Below are 25,858 nucleotides of genomic sequence, written 5' to 3' on the forward strand. Positions count from 1 at the left end.
TCTTTTTACCTGTTGTGATCATCATATACTTTATTCTACCAGTATTTACTTGTAGACTTAATGGCCTGATTACTCGTTCTAATTTACTATAGAGCTTCCCTAATTCATGCTCCGTTCTTACTAAAATAGCAATATCATTTGTGTAGGTAGAAAGGGTTTAAATCATGTCATTTGATTTAACTTATAGATAATTGTACCTATTTTTTATATTTCCTGTATTGCCATTTGCAGTGCTAATATGAATAAAGTTGTAGATAATTCGTCACCATTTTTTTTGGATCATTCCTATAATTCTTGTTTTTGTAGATAAGATACATCTACTTTCAAACAAGTTCAGCAAATTTTATCCTGATTTAAGCAATGTTCCGGAACTTTCTGGTAACCCGCTCTAGTACCATTGGATGTGATTTGATATTGTCTCTTGGAAACTTTCTAAGAACTACCTTTCTATCTCTTACCCTTATTTAAAAAAAAAAAAAATACTTCTGTCCATATACTCTAATGTTAAGATCAACATGCGATAATTTTCGAAATCGTTGACTCAGCTTGATGATTAAGGTATCTTTTTCTTCAATACGAAAAGCTACGTTGATTAGTCGATGACAACTTTCTGTACGGCTGGGGGGGGGGGGGAAGGTTCAGTCGAAAATGAAAATGGCTCTTTGAAGTATTCCAGTGCCTTTAGTAATTTGCTTCTGCATATACTGCTAAACGCTTGCTTGCTTGTAAATAAATAGAATAAGTATGTTTGTTCCATGTTCGTACCATTTCTCTACGATTTCCTTCAGTGTAAATAGCTCATCTGTCGTACCTATATTTATCCGAAATACACTTGAATATCCTCCCATAATTTGTTCTGCATATATTTCTTATTCTGGTCGAAGTGAGACGGTATGCAGTAGTATGCCCTACCGCCCCTAGTTTTTCAGTGATGCAGGCATACCGTCTCTGGATTTTTAGTGATCAAGACATACCGTCACGGAAGAGTACAGAGTAATTGAAGAATAGGTTTACACGTAAAAAGATTTTATTTCTTATGTAGAAATAATTTCTAAGTTGATAATACAGACATTTTTTTAAAATCTTTTTCCTATCTATTGTTTTGAAAATGAGGTGTCTTCAAACAAGTTCATCTAGTTTATATTTTGATGTGCCGTATTGAATTGTTTCTTGTCCTGTTTTGAGCATGGACGGATTTAGGGGTTGTCTGCTGTGGAGGCGATTCATTCGGGGATTTGGAATACCCCTCAGTCAAGTAGGGGTCCGGGAGCTTTCCTGCAGGAAATTGTTAATATAAAAACTCGGTTTTTGAGCATTTTCGAGTATAATTCTTTATAATAAAACATTAGGGGATACTTTTAATCTTTTAGAAAGTTGCTGGAGGGGGATCACAGTCTGTCCATGTCTTCCCTCCCCTCCCCCGTAACTAAACAGAAGCTCTCCAGTGGATTTCAGTCATTATGTAAATGGAAATACAATCTTTTAGGCAACATACCCTCACTGTACTTCAACATTTATATATACGGTATATCCAGTCAAAATCGAAATAAAACATACCGCCTCTGCTTTTATCCACTTCGAACACTGCTGTTAATAAGTTTGCATGTGAAGAATGTGTGTGTTGTATTTATTAACATTATTCCTCTGTCATTTGAGCAATCTGTCAGATCTCCTATTTTGAGAATTGGGTACAGTATTCCTGTATCTCATTCTGGAATATTACTTCTTGGTCCCATATTTCTTTTATCAAATCATCTATTTCTTTAGTCCTTTCTATACGTAAGCACTTTGTTAATTCAGTTATTTCGTCTCCCCCAGTTAGTCTGCTGTTTTCGAGCTTTTTAATAATCTTTTCTACAGTTTCGTCGCTTCAGCATCTCCGTAACTTATATTTTTCGGGGGGGGGGGAGCAAGCATTAATACGCGTATTTGGGCCCCCTAGAAAAAGTTGTTTCTCTAATTCTTGGTCCCCTCTTTCCATCTTTCTCCTACTCTTTATAGGCCAGCCGGAGCCTGTGGGCCCTTCCGCACGGCAAGGTCTGCGGGACCGTTAGTTACACCCCTGGGCCTTTTCCATACATGACATATTAATTAAGGGAACAATATTGACAAATCTCAAAGCCATACTAATACATATTATTTCTATGGCCCCTAATAGTATACATTTTTTTAGTGAAATGGGCCCACTACTCATTTTCTTTTATTTACATTTTGTGTGTTGTTTTGTTTATGTAATGTAGTGAACCTGTTCAATGTTCGATTTATAATTTCATGTTCGTATCGTATGCGGGCTAAAAAAAATCGTTTCAAAATGCGCCCCCCTCGAACGGCGGGGAGCTTCTATGGGGGGAAGTTGTCCCCACAAGTTACAGCCCTGCGCTTGGGATTTCATTGTTGTTCTCTTTTAACTTTAATAATTTTTTTTCATGTTCTTTCACACTTTCTTCGTTTTCTTTCTTGAACACTTTCTGAACTACCTCTCTTAGGTTTACCTGTTCTGTAAAATAGAGCAGTTGTGGTTTGGTCCACCCCGAAGATTTCCGATATCCACCTTATCTTGAGGTTTTCCCCTACTTCCCACCTGGAGAGGCACCTGGTAGGTGTCCAACATCTCCGACAGGGTTAAGTATCTATGCCAGTTTTTTAAGCCCAAGATTTATATGATACTTTTCTCTTTTCTTTGAAGTGAACTGGGATTTATATTATTTTTTAAACTGATTTCGTATTCAAGTCTAGAAGTCTTTGGTTTTCTCAAAATGAGTTTGCATTATACATAAATTTAATATCACTTAAATTAAAATTGAATATTAAATATATAAATTATATACCTAGGTATAATAAAATTTAATTTTAATACAGTAAGGGATGTTTAAATGGATCTAAAGAAGAAATCAGTAAAAATCAAACCATTAAACTTCCAATTCCTTTCAAAAAAAAAAATTCTAATATAGAACACCTGCCCTAAAAAGCAAACATGGGTGAGATATGCAACACCGTTAAGAAGTCAGAGTCAGAATAATTATATATTTTGTAAGATTTAGCTTAAGTCATCTGATCTTTTAACTTCTAACGTTTAACTGACCTGACATCTTAACTTTTTAAGTCATCTGACCTAAAGATCTCAGCTTATTTTAACTTTCAGGATGAAGTTCCCCAACAAGATAAGGAATACTATATGAATATTTCAATTACTCTAATTTAAATTTAAATCTAAGATGTAGTCAATCTGGATCTTTTTGTCTTGAACCTCCTTGACTACGAAGTTGAGTAGTCACTAAATTCAGGCTATCATATATATACGGTGGACGGGAAGAAGTAAGTCCCTTTTTCCTTCGTTCTTTTAATATTTTTTCGCTCTTAAAATATTGTAGATATAAACTCAATTTTCGCAAACATGTAGTTTATTATATACCGTTATCTTTCCAAAAGTTATAATTCAATGTGCGCTCCAGTATTTCCCAGACACTGTCTCAAACGAACAGATACGTTTTCTTGGATCTTCCTCAAGAGCTCAGCAGCAACACCGCTTATGATCTAATGGATTTTATTCTTAAGTTCTTCAAGAGTTTGTGGTTTGCTGCGATACACTTCTTCCTTAGGTCACCACCAAAAAAGGAAATCGCATGGAATGAGGTCTGTAATTCGCGCTGGCCATTCTGTGGGACCCCGGCGACCTATACAGCATCCTGCGAAGGGTCATCAAGCCATTGTCTTACAGGTAAGGTGCAATGAGGTGGAGCTCCATCTTGCATAAATAACAGTTCGTCTGACTCGTCCCATTCAGAAATTGTTGGCCCTTCAAAATTTGTTCATAGTGTCTCTCAACAGATAGGGTCGAATAATGCGGGAAGAAGTTAATCCACAATACACTGTCACTTTCGATTTGTCCTGCATTTTTTTTCAACGGTCTGTTTGGGATCATCTTCTACCCAATAATGGCTATTATGAAGATTAATGAAGCCCCCTATACAAAACACAACTACATCACTCCACAATTTTTTTCCAACATGTGTGGATGATCTTCATGCGAGCATCATTTCACAAAATTCAACATGCCTATTGCAATCATCTGGATACAACTTTTGGACATAATAAGGCCTCCATGGTCTGTTATGGAAAATTGTACGCACAGAATAGCGTGTAATGCAACTCTCTCTTGCAACCTGCCTTGTTGGTGTTGAAGGGCTTCACTCGAGCATCTCCCTCACTGTGGCCACCTTTTCCTTTGATATCGAAGTCGAGGGCCCACCTGATCTCTTAATGTCCACGACACTTCCAGTAGTCATTAATTTTCTGTGGCAATTTTTAATTGTTTTTGCATTCAGAATAGCTTGCCTCCAACGTTGACCCCTTCACCACCATTGAACCTAAATTACAGACTGCTACACCTCAAATGTTCCTGGAATATATATTAAGTATAAACTTATCATATACTTCATTAACCCATGTATTATTTTTATTACTGAAATATTTAAAACATCTTTTATTATTTACATAGGAGCATCTTTGATGTCATTTCATACATATCAAATTAATTTATTCTGCTTACGACAGGAATTAAAGATTCTTAGCTGATCAATAATTAGGTCAAATAAGACTTCTAGGAAATCATAAAAGAGTCTTCTTTTGAAATGAGTTTGTGTCAAGAAGAAGAAGAAAAAGAGGGTTTTTGTTAACAATTAGCTAGGCTGTTTCGAGATACTCAGAAAGACGACGAGTGAATGGTCGATTTCAATTCCTCCCTTGCATGTACGCCTAGTTATTAACATTCAAAGCAGAGAAGAAAATTGGATTATTCATGTTGGCTGTTAGGCAGCGTCTCGTCTTCTAATTAAATACTACACAAAGCCCTGCAAATGCTGCTTTCATGTGGTCACAGGTGGAGGTACAGTTTCCAAAGAACAATTAACTCAAAGTTTAAATCACTACTAAATGTTGAACAAAATCGCGAATATTCTCCATTGAAAATTATAAGTTACTTTCAATAATACGTAATTTTAAAAATACACCTATATTTCCTAATGAATGTACTTTCTCTTACTGAAGCTTATTCTTTAAAAAAAAAAATAATAATGGAAACTGTAAGATAAAGAGAAATGGAAATATGATCATAAACCACAGGCGGATCCACGAGGAAATCAAGAGGACAAACGCCGTCACCTCCTTAAAAAGGCTAACTTTCTTTACCTGCACCATTAATTTGTTAGAGAATACACACACACAAACCGGTCAATCCAGTCTGTGTGACAAGCCTAGAACAGCGTAGCCGAAGTATGCGGTAGTTACTACATAGTATATCATTTGAGTTGTGGCACCGCAGCGAACCTCCTGTCCAGCGGGCGGTGGTTGTGGAAACCCCAGAGGAGCGAGTGTAGGATTTATTCTTACCAAGAACAGTTGTAGAAAGGGGATAAGACGTCGCCTTAAACGTGTTGAATTTAAAATTTACATTTTAGTCTTTTGACATAGAAAAGGACGTAGGAATGGCTTGTTGTTGTTGTTGGTTGCTGCTTTTGCGTCCCTTTTCAGCACCGAGGCTAAATGACACATGGACTACAGTTTAAAGTGGAATTCGAACCAACGTAATGCATTCAAATTTCAAGGCTCTCCTACTAACAGCGTGCGTACTAGGCCTTAGACCAGCGGGAAGGTCAATCTAAAGATGGAATGCGATACTCGACAGCGTCATATCAGTTTAGGTCACCACTTGATTCCAAAGGACCTGACTCAGGACAAATTGCAAATTGTATTGTTTTAACCATTCCAACATAACTTTTCAGCGACTAACGCGATTCTTTTTGTGATTGCAAAAATTGTTTGACTATCCAGCTAGGATTTAGATTTCTGGGCTTTCCGCATCTAAGTCCATTTATCCCGTCACGTTCGAGGATGACGTCCCCTTGAGCACACTATCCGGGGAAAGGGAAGGAAGAAAGGATTGGGGAAGCAAGGAAGCGGCCTGGGACCTAAAAGTTAGGTACCACCCCGGCATTTGCCTGGTATGAATGAGGAAAACCTCATTCAGTGTGGCTGGCCTGAAAAAGCGTTTTACACTTTTTCGACCGAGTGCCCCCACCGGGAATCTAACCCGGGACCGCTCTTTGACTATCCAGCTTTTTGAATACATTGGAGTAGTAAAGGGAGCGAAAATGTTTTCTTAGTATGAAAATCGGCAATTTTAACGGGTGAGACTTAAAAAAAGAAACTTAGTGAGGTCAGCTGAATAGTTAGAACCGGCGCAGTGGCAAGCTAGTAAATGTGATATGAAGTGAAAATGTTTCTGTTCCCGAAAAATTTTCCGTTCGAAATTAATATCCAAGACTAAGTAGTGACTTCACATGAAGCTATAAAAAATTGAATGCGTGTATAGGATTAATAATTAACAGCCAATTATTATTCTCCAATAAGAGCTTTTCATAATTAGAAAAATATTAAAACATTATTTCGTAATTTGTAACGAAAAATTTACATGGTGTTTCTGCGTTTGTGTATGTGAGTGTATGTATAAAGTGTAGAGAAAAGAAATATAGAAACTAAAGTTCTATATTTAATGAAAAATACTACATAAAAGTTCCCTATAAAGAATATCATTTTGTCTAGGGCTATATGTGTGTTTCTGTATGGCAGTGTTTTCCAACCTTATTTACCTGGAACCCCCATTCTTATATCCTGCATACTTCACGTTTCCATTCTTGGTGCACGTCGATCTGATCCTTTTTACGATTTCAAATACATTTGTTATAAAAATCTTTAATAATAATAATAATAATAATAATAATAATAATAATAATAATAATAATAATAATAATAATGATAATATTCGGACCCAAGAGGAACGGGAATGGGGAATGGTGAAAACTTCATAACGAGGAACTATATAATTTATACGGTTTATCCAACATTGTTAGAGTCGTCAAGTCTAGGAGGCTTAGGTGGGTGGGTTATGTAACTAGAATGGAAGAAAGTAGAAACGCTTTCAAAGTCTTGACTGGAAGACCAATCGGAAAACGACCATTAGGAAGACCTAGGCACAGATGGGAGGACAATATTAAGATGAATCTTGCAGAGATCGGAAAACAAAGTAGAACCTGGTTCCAGTTGGCTAAGGATATAAATCAGTGGAGAGCTTTTGTGAACGCGACATTGAACCTCCGGGTTCCATAGGCCATAGAGTTAATAATAATAATAATAATAATAATAATAATAATAATAATAATAATAATAATAATAATAATAATAATAATAATAATAATAATAATAATAATAATAATAATCGTCATCATCATCTTTATATCACTTGTAAATTATTATGACACAAAAAATCGAAAGTTGTACTCCTTTTATATTTTCCCTCTTAACGATAACTTTAACTTTAACTTCAGTAAAGAAAATTATGAACACTCAAAGTTTAAAGCTAAAACTTTTTGTCAGAAAAAAAGCAAGGAATGGGTTTTTAGGTTGATATAAAATGAAGTAGAAGTGAAGTAGTGAAACGATTAAGAAACTAGTAGCAGAGAAACACTTTAAGAAGCTGGACGTTAATTGCATCTGCTTTCTTCCTTCCTTCACGCTTATGCAGCAGACATTTAAAAAAAAAAAGAAGAAAGAAAGAAAATACAATGCCTTCCGAGTTATTTAATAAAAAAATCTGTACAAAAACTTCCCTAGCGGATGTTTAATTACGTTTTCTGAACTTGAAGGAAAGGAAGAAACTTTAGTTCTTCGAGAAAGTTATATAATTTAAGCTAAATTACATTTAAAAAAAGATACTACATTTAATTTCTTGAGGGTTTGAGAATTCTTCTCTTCGTTTGTTTAATATTTTAGTAACTACTAACAGTCAATATCTGAAAATAAATCAACCTTTTTTAATGTGATTGAAATTTAATATAGTTTTTGTTCTAAATGTTTCAGTATTAGTTCAGCTAGTCTACAATTTTACCTTCCATAAAGAATAAGAAAATATATAATCAGTCTCTATGATTTTATTTATTTATTTATTTACTAGCATATATTACCCGCTTCGCTGGGTTGAAATTAAACTTTAAATGTACAACTCCGTATCTCACGTGTTTAGTACCCGTGAAATATGCTTTTTTTTTTCGTTTTCAATGGCATCGATTTAAACAGAATCGGAAAGATCATTGATCATCTCGGCGACCCCGAAAATCATGGATTCGACAGTAATATTGGTCATTTTCGATCATTTATATATATATATATCCCCCTCCCCCATGTTGCGAGCCATGACATCGGAAGTGTGACCGTTCATCTCAGTGACCCCAAAAAATGTGGATTCAGCACTAATATCGGCCATTTTCGATCATTTTTAAATACCTCTTCCGCCCCTTCGCCCAAGTTGCGGGGTTGAATTTGAATTTAAATAGAATCAAAAGAATCACTGTTCATCTAAGTGAGCCAGAAGACTATAAATTCGACTCTAATAGTGGCCATTTTCGATCATTTTTATATATATTTCTCTTTACCCTCTCCTCCAAATGGCGTGGTGATTTTGGATTTAAACCGGATCGGAAATGTCACTCTTCATCTGAATGATCCCGAAAACTATGGATTCGAGACTAATATTAATCATTTTGGATCATTTTTAAATGTTTATCCCCCTCCCCTACGTTATACCCTCCCCTCCCCAACTATCAGGGCTGAACTTGGATTGAAACAGCACCAGAAGTATCACTGTTTCTCTCATCGACCCCGAAAACTGTGGATTCAACACTAATATCAGTCATTTTTGATCATTTTTAAATTTCTCTCCCCCTCCCCCTTCCTTACGTTGCATCGTCAAAGTGAATAGCCTAAAGTAATCCCTGTCCCCAAACTCATGTATGTTGAAAATTTGGTTGAGATCGGTTATGTTTTTAAGAGTGATGAAGTCACAAAGGAGTCATTTTAATTTTATTTTTTTTTACATATATCTCCTCCCTTCCCTCTTCTAAGTTGGTTCATCAAACTGAAACGATAAAAAAAAACACCCAAGGTCTGATCCTCATATATGTTGAAAATTTGATCGAGATTGGTTGAGTGGTTCAAAAGTTATTAGGTTTTATTAGTTTTTATTCATACGTCCCCCTCCCCTTCCCCCCCTAGGATCAGTGAAACTACAAAAATGTTTCCAGATCCGAACCTCATGTATCTTGAAAATTTGATTGAGATCGGTCGGATAGTTCAAGAGTTATTAAGTTACAAAAATAGTCACTTTCAGTCTTATATAAATTGATTTTTATATATATCTCCCCCTCCTTCTCCTCCCCTACGTTGCTCCGTCAAATTTAAATCATAAAAACAATCCCAGTCCTGAACCTCATCTATGTTGAAAATTTGATCAAGATCGGTCGAGTGGTTCAAAAGTTCTTAAGTTTTATTTATTTTCTTATATCCCTCCCCCTCCCCCAACCCTCAGTTCTACCATCAAAGTGAATAGCCTAAAACCAGCCCAGCCTCGAACCTCATCCATGTGACAAATTTGATCGATAGCGGTTGCTATCTTTGATTTTCCTTATGGCGTATTCCAGCACAAAGTTAAATAATAATGGCGACAACGCATCTCCTTGTTTCAGGCTATTTTCGACGTGAAAGCTCGTGGACAAAAATTTTCCTACCCGGACTTTACTTAGGGATTCATTTAAACATATCTTAATTAATCTAATTAGCTTTCTCGGTATTCCAAGTTCTGTAAGAACGTTGTATAATATTTCTCTCCTAACCGAGTCGTAAGCCTTTCTAAAATCATTAGATAGTTGATGTACCGGGGTATTGTATTCCCACTTCTTTTCGAGTATTTGGCGAATGGTAAATATTTGGTTGATAGTTGATCGATTTCGTCTAAATCCGCATTAATAATCTCCAATAATTTCATCTGCGTAGGGGGTCAATCTTGCTAATAGAATATTTGAAAGGATTTTATAGGATGTTGACAGAAGAGAAATGCCTCGATAATTATTACAGTCAGATTTGTCGCCTTTCTTATGAATTGGAACAATGATTGATTCTTTCCACTCTTGTGACAATTCTTCCTTGTTCAAGATAAGGAGAATGGGTTTGTGCATCTTGTTCCACAATTTTCCGCCTTCAGCTAAAATTAACTCAGCCGGAATTTCATCTACACCCGGAGATTTGTGTTTCTTTAATTTCTTTATAGCGGTTTCCACTTCTATTCGGTTGGGTTCTGGAATATACGGTTCTGCGGTGTATATCTCTTTTTCTCCCCACACATTAGTTTTTGGCTGCGTGTTCAGCAAATCGTCAAAGAAATCTTTCCATCTATTTAAGAGGCTATCCGTATCAGTGAGAACTGTTCCGTCAGCTTTCTTTAATATATAAGCACGAAGGTGATAGCCTTTCTTAAATTCGCTGATCCCCTTATGCATGTCCCGAATATTTTTAATTTTACTATTATCTTCGAGTTCCTTAATTTTAGCTTTCAAAAAATCTCGTTTCTTTGTTCTAAAAGTTTTGGAAGTTTCCCGCCTGATATCTGCGAAATTTTGTGAAGTTCTTTCATTCGGATTTTGTAGCCAGCGCAATTTTGCCTGTTTTCTCTCCTCTGCTAGATTAAGGCATTCCTGGTCGAACCATGGTTTGTTCCTATGTATTTCCGCGTGACCCAATTTTTCTATTGCTGAAATTTTAACGCTATCTCTAATTTTAATCCAAGTATCCTTAACACTAGTGCACCCCGAGTCTTCTAAACCCGAGAATCTATTCGAAACTTCAATCTGATATTCCTCTCTTACCTGGTTGTCTTCTAATTTCTGGCGTATGGCGTATGCTGATGATGTAAATTTAATAGGGGATGATGGGAGAACAATAGAATAAAATGCATAGGCCTTACTAAAGGCTTGCAGCGACATTGGTTTAGAAGTAAATGCAGAGAAAACTAAATACATGGAAGTTCACCGGGATCGTAATGCGGCAAATTGTGGATGCGTAAAAATATCAAATAATACTTTCGACAAAGTGGATACTTTCAAATATCTAGGATCAATATTACCAGACCAAAATCATATCCACAAAGAAATTAAATGTCGACTGAAATCAGGAAATTCGTGTTATTATTCAGTTCAAAATATTTTGTCGTCGCGAATTCTGTCGACGAATTTAAAGCTTAATATATATAAAACGATAATCATGCCTGTTGTTCTGTATGGTTGTGAAACATGGTCGTTTGCGATGAGGGAAGAACGCAGACTGAAAGTATTTGAAAATAAAATCCTGAGACGAATATTCGGACACAAGAGGAACGGGAATGGGGGAACTTCATATTGAAGAACTGCATAATTTATACGGTTTACTAAACATCGTTACGGTCATCAAGTCTAGGAGGCTCAGGTGGGCAGGTCGTGGAGCCAGAATGGAAGAAGGTAGGAACGCGTTCAAAGTTTTAACTGGAAATCCATCTGAAAACGTCCATTAAGGAAACCTAGGGGCAGATGGGAGGACAATATTAAGATGGATCTCGCAGAAATACGAATACAAAGTAAAAACTGGATCCATTTGGCTAAGGATAGAAGTCAGTGGAGAGCTTTTGTAAACGCGGTATTGAACCTTCGGATTCCATAAGCTATATAGAGAGAATATATTTAAGTTAAGTACAACTGCACAACAACCATCAGTGAGTGGTTAGTTTTCGCACCTCTATCGGAAAGTCCGGGATTAAACCTCGAGTTCGAGCATTTTGACAAAAGTTTTTCTTAATTCCTTCTGTGAATGTAGAGATAGTGCGTGTACTGTAAATCCTGGTCTACTTCCTTTATCGTTTTTAAATCGTTGTTATTACCAATTACCAGCAGTGACGGATTTCTGAAGGGGGTTAGAGTGGGGATGTCTTACAGATTGAAGCCTGTACCCCGAATTTTCGGAATTTCTAAAACAATCGAAATATTTGTTATGCCTTTACGCATAAGCTTCAAGCTCTCCTCAAATATTAATTAGGTTTTTTTCGAAAAACTAAACATTATATGGAAAAACCCTCCCACAATACTTTTCTAAATCCGCCACTGAGTATAAAATGGTCTTCAAGGTTGTCTCCGGAAGATTATTGCTGAATACAAACAAAACGAAATATTAGTTATGCCTATACTCAAACTTCAAGCTCCTCCCAAATAAAAATTAGGAAATAATAAAAATTAGAGAAAAACTTCCCAAAATACTTTTCTGAATTCGCTACTGATTATTTCTACAGAACTGTATTCAAGGTTGTATCACGAAGATTATTGCTAAATCATTGCACAGCGACAGTATAACAAAAATGTGGAAGTACGCTCTGACAGATATACTGACAAACGTACGCTCTGACGGATATATTGAAAAACATAAGTTTAACTTATGTGCTAGAAGCTAGAGTAGACCTGCTAATCTCGAAGAAATGAAACACGGATGACTGAAAAAGAAATGACGTAGAGAAGAAAAAATGTTGATAACTCAGAAGTTATTTAAAATTAAATATCCTCTGCAATTGCCCTCAAATACTACGTACTGTATGTTTACTTTAATTCATAAAACACGTGCTCCATCCATCATGATGGTGAATTCCAGAGCGAAATATGGTATTTAAGCCATGAAATCTTATTTAACTTTAGAGTATACTATAAGAAAGCTATTCAAATAGAAAAATCATGAAAATCAAAAAAGGCAAAATTTCCAAAATTCTCGTTTTTTTCCCAAAAACGCCGGTTTTTATGTGCAAAAAACCATCAATTCAAAAAAGCCGGCTTTTTTGCATCTCTACCCCTGATACATAACAGGTTCACCTCAGAAATCAGATTCATCTACCATAATGTGAGTCTCGCTTCCCTTTCATCCCAGAATAAACCTCAAATCTACCCGCTTCCGAATGTTGAAGGCAACTCTGCTCCTCTGATCTTCCACAGCACTGTTCTTCAACTTCATAAATATTTTGAACATAAAAATAAAAAAAAATAAAATAAAATAAAAAAAAGAGGTCTTACTCGTCCGTCCCATTATTGAAGAAAGATTTGCGCCGCTACCCAACTGTAAACTGGCGTTGTTAAAGTTATTCAAAAAATCGTTATCCAAATAACTATTTGAACAGCTACTCCAATCACATATTGTAATTGAATATTCGAATAATGTATTACTCGAATTTTAATAGCAGAAGAAAGAAACCATAACATAATGTTATCCTAATATACATATACATGCGTTTCTCTTTTATTTATTTACTATAATTGTAATTATTATATTTCTTTTTCAGATTGTTACCTGTGAAAGAGAATTTCCTGTGCAGACAAGTCTTCAAGGTAAGCGAGGTACTGTGCGATCTCCCATGAATTCCTCACTGTCTACCGTCCTCACTGTTGTGTGACGTCATGTGTTGCTGGAACTCTACAAATGATGTGCAGCACGAAACATTGTCAATTACACACAAGACTGTCTCCATTTTTCTTCCGTATAGTATGAGAAAACTTCAACAGTGCACATAGCAAGTAGAACCAAAGGAAAGAAGTCCGAGTGATTTCACATAACTCTTTTGAAAGTAAAAATTAGATATTAAAGGCATTCTGAATGATCTTTTGAATACGCTCTCTAAAGATGAAAACAGGAAGCAGGTAGTCTATTTGCCTGTTCTTGGACTATTTCTTCAATGCATTAAGAATATTTGGTCATTTCATATCCATATTCTTAATGCATTGGAATCAAATTTCTTTTTCAGTCCTAATTCTATGTTTATGTGAAGTCGATATATCTTTCTTTGATTCTCTTCTTCCATAATCTATTTGTTAACTCGCCTTTCTTCAGTTCCTTCTCCCTCAACAAATTCTCTTCGACCTGTCTTTCTGTCGAATTTTGCGCCTTCTCTCCTGCTCTTTCCTTTCATTTGCAATTCATTGAGTTTCTTTATCACGCCTCTTCTCTCCATGTGCCCTAGCTGTCTGAGCCTTTGTTTTAGTGTCCTCTTGCTGATAGAATACTGATGAGTAAAATTCGTTATTTTTTATATAAGCTGAAATTCAACATTCTAAACGTTATTTTTACGGTTGCGAACAGCATCGGTGCTAGATAAAGAAAGGATAAACCGTAATTTCGCAGTGTAGATAATTATATTCATTTTATTATTATTATTATTATTATTATTATTATTATTATTATTATTATTATTATTATTATTATTATTATAGTAGTAGTAGTAGTAGTAGTAGTAGTAGTAGTAGTAGTAGTAGTAGTAGTAGTAGTAGTAGTAGTAGTAGTAGTAGTAGTAGTAGTAGTAGAGATCTCCCGCCTGTTGGGGCAGGCTAAGACTCAAGGACCGTATGTTTAGATAAAGGCTACACACTTTGTTGACTTCATGAAAGGATGCAGTCAGCCCCAGGTGCCCCAGGTATCCAATTTAAAGGATCTGGGTGAATCTTAGAATGACATTGTAACGAGGGTAAAACGAAAAAAATATTCCCTCTCCCCTCGAGAATTGAACCTGACCCCTCAGTTCGCAGGTATTCTTTAACAATTTCACTGCGTAAGTTGACTTTTGTTGACGAAAAAAGAAACCCTAACCAGCGAATGTCGACTATAGTCAATGTTTGTCAAATTTTTTTGTCCGTATCTTGAGCTTGTCGAGAGTAGTCGCTAGTGGTATTCCGTGCGATGTTTTGTGTTCTATTTTTCGAAAACTGTCTGTAAATTGCCTGTACACTAGCGACATCTTTTGATGTCAGGCAGGCTAGTAGCGCTGTTTACTATTAGAATTCATGTGACACACAGAGTGAAGGATTGATATGTTTGGTATTTATTATTAGGATTATCTCATTCAAGTGTTCAGGATTTGCTTGGAGGAATTGTTCCCCCAAACTCTCCCCTGAGTTCTTCTGTGGTCTTGATTCATAGATCTTCATGTTTTTTGTATATACGTTAGAGTAAGAGAATGTGTATATACCTCTAAGATGACCGTTTACAATGACTTTGATGATATGAAAGAAGTATTTCCTCGAGCCGGAAGTATTTCCTCTCAACTCAAGATAAACTTTCTTAAGCCGTTCCCCATCACATTATCTCTACTCCAAGATGGCGAGATTATAGAACCACATCATCGGTTCTAGCATACATCGCCGAGACAACTTCCAAACCGCTTGCTGTAAGCTTGAATTGCAAGTCGGAAAGCTTGCATCTAGCTTGATTGAAAAACGTGCAAGCACGCCGCAAGCTGGATTCTACTAACGAAGTTACACGGGGACAACCTTGCATTCAGTGTTCCATTCAAACTTGACGCAAGCGTTTTACAAGTCAAGGCAAGTCAATAGCTAATGAACGGCCAGTGATGCTATGACGCTCTGCGAAGGGTCTAAAGCATCGCTTGCAAGTACAACAAAAGGCAGATTGTATGAAAGGATGCGTTTCAAGTGCAAGCGTAGAAAACCAAAAGCCATGCACGCGCCAACTGGCCGAAAACTTTCTTGCTACTAGTGTTATATATAGAGAAAGTCACTATTGTTGAAGTTTTAATAAGGAAAAGTTACAAAGCTCAGTTCGTTTTTAGGACCCCACACATTCACAAGTTATTAGAAACATTTTAAAAGAAAAAATGAAGTAAATACTATTTCATGTTTGTTTTTAGACATCTTTCTCTTGTTATGAATATAAAAGAAGCACCAGATGAGAAAATCATTGCTTCCATGATACGCGAAAGCACCAGTCGTTAATAAAACCTTTCTTTACAACTGAATCACCTACTTAATTAAAAAAGTAAAAGGATGCTCCGGAAGATATTTAAATGGAAAAAAAAAACGAAAATTTGAATTTATTTCATCATTTTTTACGTTAAGAACGTAGGTAAAGCAGGATCATAAAGCTGTTTATTTTTTTCTTTTTTATCTTTTGCATACAGAAACAAAGAAAGAAAAGATCATGAGGTAAAGAAATAATATACTTGTATTCAACATAGATGCAGTGGATGAAACGAAAATTTTGGTTCCTTTGGTGTGGCGGGGGGGATATAAATGTATTGATCTGGATGCAGGTGCGCGGAACGTCGAGTGTCGAGGGACTGGTGGCAGCGAAACACGTAGAACTGCTCGGCTCGACTTAAGTCTCAAAAGACTCTTACCAGTCAATTTTCACGAAATATTAAACCCCTAAAAAGTAAAACAAAGAAAAAAGAATTTTCCTCCTTCCCTTTGCCATAGTTCATGCAAAGACCTATAGAACAAAATTCAACTGTCCTACTTACACTTCGTACACTTTACAAATTATACTTCAGCAATATGTTAAGATAGTGTAAATAAAATTTTAAATATATTAATTTTCAGAAGTTATAATAGTAAATTCAGACAATACATCTAGTTCAGTGGATATCCAGTATTTCTCTATTGTAAACATACATCATGTCCATGGGATGACTATAAAGCTTAACAATAAACGTTTTGTGGACAGCTTTTGGATATCTATGGATAGGGACATACGAAAGAATTTATTTCGGGAGGGAAGGAGAGAAGTCCAAATTCAATATGAGGATAAATTATTATATAGTAAAATTTGTAAAATTACCACTAAAATTAGACTACATTTACAGAAATGATGAGATTTTGGGAGAAGGTCCGGACCCTCAGGACTTATCCCCTGTGTACTTTCCTGTCTATGGATTTCTATTAAATATTCAATGCATTTTCTTGCTTGAATGTTTAAAAGGATGGAATTTTCACTCTTACCTTTCCAAATTTAGGACTAATTGCAATGCTTGCAAGAAAACGGAAATAATTTCAATCTCCATAAATGTTAGCAAGCTCGAGAAGAGAAACTTTTTTAAAAAATAAAAATAAAAGCTAAATTCATTTTTTTTCATTTACTTGTATTACCCATTTATCAATATCTTATACCACAAAGTAATAGTATCTTCGCAAGAGAGGAGAATGAAGTTTTAAAGTGTGGATTTGATTTTTTTATATCAAGTGAGTTGAAGAATTTTTTGTACAAATAGATTTATACATAAAATATTAAGTTGTAAAAACTTCGAATTACAAATATTCGTCAAAAGTAAATGTATAATAATTTTCATTCTCTGAAACCGCAATATGATCCTCTACCTGTACCATATCTTCCTTCAGTATCTTCTAGTTCATTAGATTTCGTGTCTTCCTGTTTAAGCTTCTTGTAAAACCACATTTCATTGTTTACAATTAACTTTGCTGTACCCTTTAATTCTACAGCCTTAATTATGATGAATATTATTCCTGTGATGTGACTTAGGATAAGGTAGAGTCTAGCCATACCATCTGGTGCAAACGAAAATAATGCTCACAGCAGCTACCTGTTTGCACCAAACAAAATACCAGATTTTTCTGATGAAGAAAGGGATACGTTACACGAAAAGTACCAAAAATGGAGTAGAATCATTGTTCCAGCAATGTTTTCAATTATTTTTTCTTTTATGTTCATGAAAACAATACTAATGGACTATTATCTAAAGTTTTGGATCACAGTTAGATAATAGTATAGATGATCTCTGCCTCTAAATAATGCATCAATTAGAACATATTTGTTAACACTGATTTTAAGCCACATTTAATTCTTCCCACTGGTCTAATGGCTAGCGTACATCAATTTGGTGCACGGGGTCTGGGGTTCAATCCATGGCAGAGCGTTGAAATTTGAATTATTTAAGGTGGTTCAGACTTTACTGTAAACGACAGGTCCACATCTCATATTGATTAAGGTATTTCTAATACACTTAGAGTTCTTGATAATTGAATCAACCGTGAAGTTTAAATTCTATACCCTTTAATAGGCACAGAAAAGATCAGATTTTTTTTTCAAAAGAAAAAAAAACATAATATACTCAATGTTTGAAATCCTTCGAGTTTACTTCACCTAGCAACACAGAACATTTTTAGAACGCTGAAATGAGAAGTCGCTGATTTCTTTTAATTATACACGTAGTGATTTCTCCTTCCCAAGCCTCTCACATTATAAATCACCACTGAAAATACAATTTTCCTTGCATTCCTAAACCTATTACGTAGTTCTGTACAAATTCTGTTGAGTATAACTATTTCGATCGTTCCTGTTGCTGCCTCTACTTATAGATATAGACGAATTCCACGACCGAGCCTTGCCTGAAGAAAGCCCCTCTCTCTTCTTGATCCTTACCTGCCCCTTTCCGTAGAAAGGAATCTTATAGCGACACTTCATGGGCCATGGCTAGTGGAATCTTTCCTCAGAGTGCATTTGAAACTTGTATTTTGAATTCAGTCTCATTACAAGATCAATTTTATAACCAATTTTGCTAGAAAACTGCTCTTCTCAATCTCTTGGTTGGTGGGCAGCAAAGGTGTTTTAAAATCTCTCTTTTACGTAAGATAGATGTTCACCAATTTGTAATTATATTCTTTTTTTCACATATGATCTCGCAATCTAATCAAGGAAATTCTCGTTCCACCCCCCACCCCCTCTACTTTTCCTTCAAATAAAATGTTAACCCATTTTAAATATGATATTAAGTGGCCAATTCTAGAGTTTCAGCTCTTTTCCTATGGTTGTCACACTCTACCTTCTTTGTTTAACTCTCAAAATTTCTTCATTCATATAATTTTCTGTCAGAACATGTGCAATATTTTGCATCACAACTTTTCAAAATCTATAAATTTTCGCCTCTTTGTGTTTCAGTGTCTATGTCTCTAATCGGTATTAGCTCAAAACTCCGAGCAAAAGGTACTTGCGAAGCACTTTTTTTTTTTTTTTTTTTTTTTTTACTTCCGAAGAAACTTTTTTGGAACCTAGTAATTCTTTATTCCAGCGCCAGATTAACACAATCTTGCACCCTAAGTTATCCTTCCGAAACCAGGTCATCATCTTCTTCTAATCCATTTTGTCACAGTTAGCTGGGATCAGCTTTCCGGACCACTGTCCTCGACCTATTTCTATCTTATGTCATAACCGCTGTGACACAACAGTTTATAATATCGCTCTTGACACAATCTCCCTACTTCTTCTTTGGTCGGCCTCGGGCTCATTTTCCAGTCAGTTCTATAGAATCCATTCGGTGAGCTACGTACTCTTACGTTTCCAAACCATCTCAGTTTAATTTCTTGCAGTTTTTCTACTACTGGTTTTTCTTTACTGTTCCCCGGATTACTTTATTCTTAATTTTGTCCTTTCGCGTCACTCTACACATCCACCGCAGCATCTTTATCTCTGAAGCATGCAACTTTTGTTCCTCTCTCTTATTCGTCTTCCATCGTCTCACTTCGTATTATTACTGTTTTGTAAACTTTTGCTTTATGGCGTATTGATATCCTACGGTCACTTCTTTTTATTTTATACATCTGCTGCTAATTCTTCTCTTTACATCTTCCATTCCTGCATTTTCCTGCAGTATTGATCCCAAGTATTTAATTTCCTCGTCATTACCACCTTTTCTTCGTCCAGTAGTATTCTTATATATTCTTGATTACATTTTTCCTGAAAAGACAATGTAAATATTCTGTCTTGGTTTTGCTACCCAATGCTCCTCAAAAGAGAATATCGTCATAACCTGCATCACTCTGCTAAAACCACATATGGTCGAAATATGAAGTTTCTCCGGTTTCAATGCTGATTTCCATAGACCAAAAACGTAAGAGAGATTGATATGCGGTTTTCTGCAATTGATTCAGTGTCCCAAGAATAGGTTCCATTTCCTCCCTTAACAGTCTATTGAAATCGAAAGTGGTACAAATTAAAAATTTTTGGTTTCAACATGTACTATCATAGAATAAAATGGTATGAGATTCGACAACCAATTTTCTGCAAGTGTTTCAGAGTCTCAACAAAGCATCGTCACAACCCGCAACACTGTATCAAAACCAGATGTGTTTGATATTTACTACTACTTCCAGTTTCAATATTGATTTCCATAGAGCAAAATAGATAAAATATATCGAGATGTTATTTTTTACAGTTCATTCGGCTTCCCAAGAATAGACAACACCTTCTCCATTAACTCTCTATGCAAACTGGAAATGGTTCAAATTAATGATTTTCGGTTTCAAATTTATCGCTAATGAACAAAAATGTAATACGTAACGATAAGTGGTTTTGTGCAGTCGATTCAGGGTGCCAAGAGAACATACCATCACAACCCGCAACACTATTAAAACCGGAAACTTACTACTACTTCCGATTTCAATACTAATTTCAGTAGAGCAAAAGCGATACGAAATATGGAGATGAAGTTTCTTGCAGTCGATTCAGCTTCCCAAGAGTGGGTTCTACTCTTCTTTTAAGCCTATATTGAATCCGGAAGTGGATAAAATTAACCATTTCCGGTTTCAATATTTATCGCCATAGAACAAAAATAGTAATAGATAGCGACAAGCGGTTTTCTGCAAGCAATTCAGGGTCAGGTAAGAGTACATAGCATCACAACCTGAAACAGACTACAAAACTGGAAGTGTTTGAAATTTACTACTACTTCCGTTTTCAATGCTAATTTCCGTAGAGTAAAAACTGTAAAAGATATTGAGAATCAGTTTTTTCAATCGATTCAACTTCCCAAGAGTAGGTTCTATCTCCTCCCTTAACAATGTATTCAATCCGGATTTCGTTCAAGTTATCGATTGCCATAGAACAAAACCAGTAGGGCATAGCGAGTAATGACTTTTTGATATGGATTCACGGACCGAGAAACAAGTCCTATTTTTTATTTTATTAATCTGTTGCAACCAGTAGTTATAGAATACTACTTTATAACTCGTTCGCTGCCACTTCCCGCCATATGACGTCATTCATACCTATTGCTGTGTGCCATTGACGCCATTTGGTGTCAAAAGGTAGTTCTCATAGTAGACATTCTCTGTAAAGTGGGACGCAGCTATAGAGCTTTTATACTCTGGTGTACAGGTCTGCACGGGCTCGAGCTGGGCCCGGGCTGTAAATTTTTAAATATACAACCATATTCCTCTGGCTTTATCGGGCCTAACTTTGTAAATATACTGTACAACGATATTTATGGGACCATTCTTCCTGGGAAACTTTTAAAGCACATCTAATTTTTTAACTTGAGACGCCTACACTAAAAATCAGATTATCATTTTGTAATTGGGAGTAAAGCTAACTGTATAGTGGAGAGAAAAACTAAAAGTAGCAAAAATAAACATATTTAGCTTATCTGTGACTGAAAGTTTGAGCAGCCAGAGTGCGGATTCTATTCTTTTTCTTCACAGCAATCGACAATGACTGCTTTGTGGACTATCAGAGTGAGTTCAGTACACATCCATTTGCATAATATTTGCACACATTGACACTTTGTTTTAAATATTTGGGGTAATTCATTTCAATTTGGGCATTTTATGAGAATTTATATAAATGAAATGAAATATTTAGTTTGACGGCCCACGTTTATGGCTCACGGAATTTATATAAATGTCCATCTTCTTTAGAGAATTCAAATAGTTAGAAAGTGCAAATGAAAAGCTTTATTTCATTATTCTCTCTGGATCATGTAAGGTTTTAAACTGCAAAATTAAACCTCTGGGTTAATTATTACAATTTTGGGTTAATTATTAAGTTTCTGTAATTCGGGCTCATTTGATTATCACACGAGCTCGGGCCGGGCTCGGGCTTAAAGAATAAAGCACATTTCGGATTTGGGTCGGGCCTCACATTATAAATTAACAAGCCGGGCCGGACCCGGACTAAAAATTTCGGCCCGTGCAGACCTCTACTCTGATGGCACACACTATTCGCCTGTCTGTTTCTGAAGTGTGTTTGGCTTCCGCTAGATGTTGCTAGTTTGTTGCAAGAGGCTGAATGTCGCAAAAGTGTAGGTGGTACATTGGATTGGGGTACTGAAATCAAGGTGGCAGCGAAAGAGTTAAGTATAGAATTCCCATAGTTTGAAAGTCTGTCGTAGTTTCAGAAGACTCACTTGTTTTACTGATGATTTCTCCATATGGAAAGAGAATTGCTTGCTATTTTGTGACTATGACAATGAATAGTTGTATCAGAGGACAAGACATATAATACAAGAAAATTCTATATTTTTTTAGCGAGTTTTTAAACTTTGTTGTAAGTTACAACGACCAAATTACCGTCGATAATGGATTCAACACTTAGTCTCATTGTTCAATGTACGTTTGTGCGGCATGATAATTCGAAAATGGAAAAGCATATTATTATATTCTGTAATGCAGAAACGCCCACGTGGAAATTTAATTTATTTTGTAATATATGTAGAGGAAACCACGTATTCCACCTCTACGCTGCATCACGTCCTAAACTCTAGTCTATTCAGCCTTTGTGTTAATTCGGTCCTGCATTATCCCTCTAAAAATACGTTTCGCTTGGTCGTATTGCAACATCATTTGCACCCTTTTCGTCCTAAGTAATCCCATCAAGTATACGGGAACGGCGACATATGTATTATTGCCTCTTCTCCTAGGTGTACGTTCAGTCATCTTCTTATCTCCCTTTACATTTTTTAAATTTTTGTTATCTTCTTATTTACTCACACTTCGCATCTTTCCTTCGCTTAGGCGTACAAAAGACTACTGAAGTATTTCATCATCTACTTCTACCACTGTTACCAGCAAAAATTATTGTGCAGAACAATTTGTAATTTGCTTTTAAGATGTTGTTGTTAGTTGTAAAAATTCTTTCATACCCTTTCAATGTAAAAATGTTGAAAATAGTAGTAATTCGTAACCCTCTCTTACATGTCTCCTTATTCTTGTTAATATTATACAAATGAGCTTATAAAACTAGAGGGTGACCCAAAAGTAGGTATACAGTACCGTACTGATCAGCTCATTGCATATTATTTCTTATTGTTATCCATTAGGTAGACTTAGTTTCTCTATTATTCGTTCTTAATGTGTTTTACTTACATCTTAAGCTCGGAAGAGCCGAAGTAAATAAACCCATAAGCTAGAATGTTATACTTGATCAATGCAGAGGTGTCACCCTGTATAACGTTAGTGACCTACTTTTGGGTCACCCTGTATAATGTTAGTACTCCGCACGATAACTCTTGAATGAAACCTTTTTTTTTAATTCTGTCTTTTGCAACAGCAAGAGTGATTTTCTCGGCCGAGTTCCGTAATGGAGCCAATCCATTAACAACTTCATTGGTTACGGTGGTTTTAATTGTGGCTACTCATATCCTATTTTCTGCTATTGAAACAAAAGTGTATAATTGTAGAATCCTAAAAAGTCACACATTACGCCGTTAGATGGCAGCAAACATTCTCCAAAGACTGACATCTACCGGACAAAATTGAAACTTCGGCTAATTCTCTTCATGATAATTAGCAACAGTTTTTCTCCATTCCTGTTCCTAGTACAGTATTTTGGTTCATGTGTAATTAATATTTCCTTCAAATTCTTCAGTGCTTTGAACGAACGTTCAATCCATATTATCAAATTCTTTCTCGATGTGTAAGAAAGGCACCAAAAGAGAGGTTTTAGTTGGAAGTTGAAAACCAGGCTAGTATTTCAGATTCCTCTTTCAGGAGTAGACCCTATCTCAAATAGCTTCGGAACTGAAAAGGGACAAACTCCTTATCAATCAATCAGATTAATTTTGCTGACACGCAAAATAGCTCGGTTATTGTTGCAAGGTGTCTTTTCCAGTCTAGAAATAAGTGAAGACAATTTCTACAATATTCAAATTTATATATATATATATATATATATATATATATATATATATATATATATATATATATATATATATATATATATATATAACCTTATAAAAAAGGAATTACTAATACGCTACGAACGTACCATTTACTAAAAATAGAATTTAACGACGGGAATATCTACTATGCATTCCTTCCTTTGAAGTTACTTGCTGTTGTGCACATTTCTATATTAGCTATTTGAAGTTTTATTGAATACACATATGCACGACAAACACCATAATGTAATTTTCTAAAAACGAATCAATCAAAATACTAATTGTTATGTTTAATATTATTATATAAATTTTAATACAATATATATATATAAATTGAATATCTTTTAATTGTTGTAAAATAAATACGTTTCTATACAGGAATCTGCTACTTTTCCTTTGCTGATTTCAATAATTAGGGCCTATATTAAAATGATTGGAAATGTCATGTTGAAATATTCCATTAAATAAGCGCCAAATTTAATCTAAAATGTTAATTTCTCCAATGTAAAATGTATTTTCTAACGAAAAAGGATTTCTAATTAAAGTGCTTAGAAAATAAATTAATGTTAATTCTTAGATATTTTTAACAGATGCACTGAGATAGCATAAATGCATTATTGCGTCCTTGGGTTTTGCTTTAATTTATTTTTTAATTTCAACTAAATAAATTGAAATTCTCATTTAGGTTTAAATATGAGACGTAGTACAAGTACAATAACTATTTATTAAAAACTATTACGTTAAGTGTATAAAACCAAGTAACTACAGAACTATACTGTACATAATCCATATTTTCTTATCTAGCGCAATACAAAGAATACACATATTTATCTACCGCAATTAACAAGTTAGCCCAATACAATTCATTGTCTTGCCAAATCAGGAGACTATCATTCACTATCTTGTCATCGTATTTACCAACGGAAGCATTTTTATTCAATTTTTTCCGTTACTTTAATATATATAGAATACTGGGGCCTGACATTATAGTTTCTGTCGTACACGTATGCAACTTTCGATTAATTTATTATATTTTGATAGTAACTAAAAATGACTTCTTTATTTTTAAATATCTCGCTCATCTCTGTACCCCTTTTGGAAATTGTTTTATAAGATATTAACAAATCTCTCAAATATCTTTAAGCAGCCAACTAAGTGGTGCTTGTTACTATAGCACGAATAATTCTCAACATTCTATAGAAGGTTATTAAGTGGGTTTCTCCTACAATGACTCTACTTGGAGTCTCATCAAATATACCAAGCGCGTAAAAAAATGTACACACAATTTGAACTGTCATCGAAAATTCGTTTTCCAACTTACAAAGCTAAATTTCTGTGGAAAATGAGACAACAGTCCAATATGAAAAGCAAGTACATTTTCTGGTCAAACTGAATGTTGCAAATGGTGGTTAAAGTAAATGTTCAAAATCATCGATACATTTGTGGATACGAGTCACCACTGCTTTTGTACTTTCCGTGAAAGGGTCAAATGGGATTTCTGCGCACACCGTTTGAATCTCATCCAGAATTGTCCAGGTTGCATGATTTACGACAGTACATCTCATCTTTCACCGTGCGCCACAAGAATAAATCGAGTAGCGTAAGATCTGGAGAACGTGCAGGAAACTCGATTGGTCCCCACGTCCTATCCACTGGCTTGATCCAATCGTCCTACCTACTGGCCATTTTGATCCAAGTATGCTCGAATAGCTATATGATATTGCAACGGAGCGTCATCTTATTGATAAGAAATTTGTTATTACCTTACATTGCACAAATGAGAAGGACAATGGAATCAGCAAGCATTGTTCGGTACTTTTCTCCAGTCACAGTTTCGTCCAAACGAAAAGTACCAATGAGACACCTAGGAGACAGGCGTTTACACCAGGCATATTTGCAGTCTTTTCAACAGTATTGAGGGAATTATCTTCAACTCAATACACACAATTATATCCATTGACAGTTCTATTAAGTTTGAATTTCATTCAACCAGAAAATACTGATGCTAATTCGACCTATAAATTCTAGTTCACCTGTAACCATCTTTTTCTGAACCCGTTCACAAAATTGTATCCTTCGATCTATGTTGTAGACGCTTAGCTGTTGAACCAGCCTTGGAATGTACCGGTACCTTCTTCAGTATGCGTAGCACACTACTAGCACTTATGCTGCTGTCACGTGATCTATATCTTAAAGATTTTTATGATGAACACTGAAACAGTTCCAGCACCGCAA

At 35.4% G+C, this 25,858-nt stretch overlaps 1 protein-coding gene across 4 annotated transcripts in view; it reads left to right on the forward strand.

The window, feature by feature from the left end:
* Cbp53E (Calbindin 53E) overlaps window positions 1-25,858 on the forward strand; it is a 716,107-nt gene that overhangs the window by 649,982 nt on the left and 40,267 nt on the right. For 3 of the 4 annotated variants that reach the window (XM_081744052.1, XM_081744043.1, XM_081744056.1), the window contains one exon: window positions 13,232-13,277. In XM_081744052.1, the coding sequence (XP_081600178.1) occupies window positions 13,232-13,277 (46 nt within the window). Of the gene's footprint in view, window positions 1-13,231; window positions 13,287-25,858 lie in introns of all 4 variants that reach the window. The other variant, XM_081744047.1, reaches the window with a different exon arrangement.

This window comes from Thermobia domestica, chromosome 2 (assembly GCF_964235325.1).
Source record: "Thermobia domestica chromosome 2, izTheDome1.hap1.1, whole genome shotgun sequence".
Taxonomy (NCBI): Eukaryota; Metazoa; Arthropoda; class Insecta; order Zygentoma; family Lepismatidae; genus Thermobia; species Thermobia domestica.